This window comes from Portunus trituberculatus, chromosome 5 (assembly GCF_017591435.1).
Source record: "Portunus trituberculatus isolate SZX2019 chromosome 5, ASM1759143v1, whole genome shotgun sequence".
Lineage (NCBI taxonomy): Eukaryota > Metazoa > Arthropoda > Malacostraca > Decapoda > Portunidae > Portunus > Portunus trituberculatus.
This window is the reverse complement of record NC_059259.1, coordinates 9,187,296-9,189,712: the sequence shown is the minus strand read 5'-3', so window position 1 is coordinate 9,189,712 and position 2,417 is coordinate 9,187,296. Positions and strand designations below refer to the sequence as shown.

General features: G+C 45.4%; 1 protein-coding gene across 1 annotated transcript; it reads left to right on the top strand.

The window, feature by feature from the left end:
* The first annotated feature begins 202 nt into the window (after positions 1-202).
* LOC123515444 (keratin-associated protein 21-1-like) lies at positions 203-2,151 on the top strand. Its single transcript, XM_045274014.1, has 2 exons — positions 203-309; positions 1,316-2,151. Exon 2 carries the CDS (start codon positions 1,316-1,318, stop codon positions 1,676-1,678), a length of 363 nt encoding a protein of 120 aa, XP_045129949.1. The 5' UTR covers positions 203-309; the 3' UTR covers positions 1,679-2,151.
* The last annotated feature ends 266 nt before the right edge of the window (positions 2,152-2,417 follow it).

Below are 2,417 nucleotides of genomic sequence, written 5' to 3'. Positions count from 1 at the left end.
GAAAATTATCTTGTGTCCATTTCTTTTTGCTTACCAATTACCAATTACCCCCAATCTCTCTCTCTCTCTCTCTCTCTCTCTCTCTCTCTCTCTCTCTCTCTCTCTCTCTCTCTGAACAAGTTTTTGCCCCAGCGGAAGAAAAGAGTAGGCGTTGGCACTGTATTTCCGGCACTGGAGCAAGAAAAGGAGGAAGAAGAGGAAGAAGAAGAGGAAGAGGAGGAAGAGGAGGAGAGGTATATAAAGGCCAGACGCTTCCCAGATCGTCACTTGTTCTCCAGCTTTCGTGGAGTAAACATCCAAACAGACAAGGTGAGAGAGAGAGAGAGAGAGAGAGAGAGAGAGAGAGAGAGAGAGAGAGAGAGAGAGAGAGAGAGAGATTATTATTGCTACCACTACTTCTTCGTTTACCTTCACACTTTCCTAAACAAACTATTTACAAATCTAAACACACACACACACACACACACACACACTCTCTCTCTCTCTCTCTCTCTCTCTCTCTCTCTTTTGGTCTCAATAAACACACTTAAATTTCACACACTTTATTGTCACTACTTATAACAGTGTGTGTGTGTGTGTGTGTGTGTGTGTGTGTGTGTGTGTGTGTGTGTGTGTGTGTGTGTGATAATATTCCTTTTCTTCCTCCTCCTCTTCTTCTTCTTCTCTTTATTTCCTTCATCTCTTTTTTTTAATTAGTTCTTGTCTCTGTTCTCGTTCTTCTATATCTTCTTCTTATTCATCTAGTTTCTTTTCCTCCTCCTCCTCCTCCTCCTCCTCTTCTTCTTCTTCTCTCCGTGTTTCCTCAATCCTCTATTCACGCTGTCTCCCACACTAACTAATCTCTCTCTCTCTCTCTCTCTCTCTCTCTCTCTCTCTCTCTCTCTCTCTCTCTCTCTCAGTCTCCCACACTAACAGGATAAAAGCGTGACTCAAACAAAGGTCATGACACAGTGTTGTATTTTGAACTTCCTTTGTGTTCCTTTGTGTTCCTCACCTACCCTGACAATGATGGCGTCAGGCTGTTGCTGTTTGGCCTTCCTTTGTATTCCTTTGTATTTGACCTTTACCTAACCTAACCTAACCTAACCTAACCAGTCCTAGTAATGGCGTCAGGGTTAATTTCAGTTTGGCCTTCCTTTGTGTTCCTTTGGCTTTCCTTTGTATTTCCTTTGTATTCGTTTGTATTTTAGCCTTACTCTACCTAACAGGCGCTACAGCTAGGACATAAACAATAAATAAATACAAACATACGAACAAATTAAAAAAAAAACAAAAAAAAAACGAAATTCTCAACCTCTCCTTGCTTTCCACACAGATGCGCGGCGCAGTTCTCCTGATGGTGGTGGTGCTGGTGGCGGCGGGCGTGGAGGGCAAGGCGGCAGGAGGCGGCGTACACGGAGCCAAGGGAGGAGGAGGATCTCAGAGGTTCCTTGGCGGTATCATTGGCTCACTGTTCGGAGGTCAAGGCTATGGCGGATATGGACACGGTTATGGCGGATACGGACACGGTTATGGCGGATATGGACACGGTTATGGTGGATACGGACACGGTGGCTTCGGTGGATATCCTCAACCATACGGACACGGCCACGGTCACGGTTTCGGTCACGGATACGGTCACGGATACGGTCACGGATACGGATATGGTTATAATCCTTATATTCCTCATTACGGTTAAGTGAGTGTGTGTGTGTGTGTGTGTGTGTGTGTGTGTGTGTGTGTGTGTGTGTCCAGATGTTGGTTATTTCTTGCCACATACCTGTTAATGTCACGCCCACAAACCTCCCACGCCCACACACCTGTAACTACCGTGCACATGTGTCTACGTACACCCACACCTGCTTGTATGTCTGTATGTCACCTGTGTGGATAGTTATAGTCACACACCTGTCACACACCTGTCACGCACCACATCTGCGCTCAAAGCCAAGCCACACACCTGCCATGGCTACACCTATCTACCTACCCATACCTGTCCACCACCACCACCACCACCACCACCCCACACGTGACACACACCTGTCTAACTTATTTGTATTGTATTTATTGCATATCTGACTCAACCAGTGTATGTATGTATGTGTGTATGTGTGTGCATTATTAATACAAGCGGTGGAATATACTGATAACAATAAAACATTTGCCATTATACGTGTGTTTGTTTGTTTATACTTGTATGTATGTATGTATGAATGAATGACTCTCTCTCTCTCTCTCTCTCTCTCTCTTTCTCACTAAATGAACGAGAAAATGCAATTGTCAAGAGAGAGAGAGAGAGAGAGAGAGAGAGAGAGAGAGAGAGAGAGATAGAGGATCACCTTGACACTGTCCAGCACATGTTCCTCCTCCTCCTCCTCTTCCTCCTCCTCCTCGCCCACCTGCGCCATATTGAGCCCAAGGTAAGGCAAGGTGGAGGT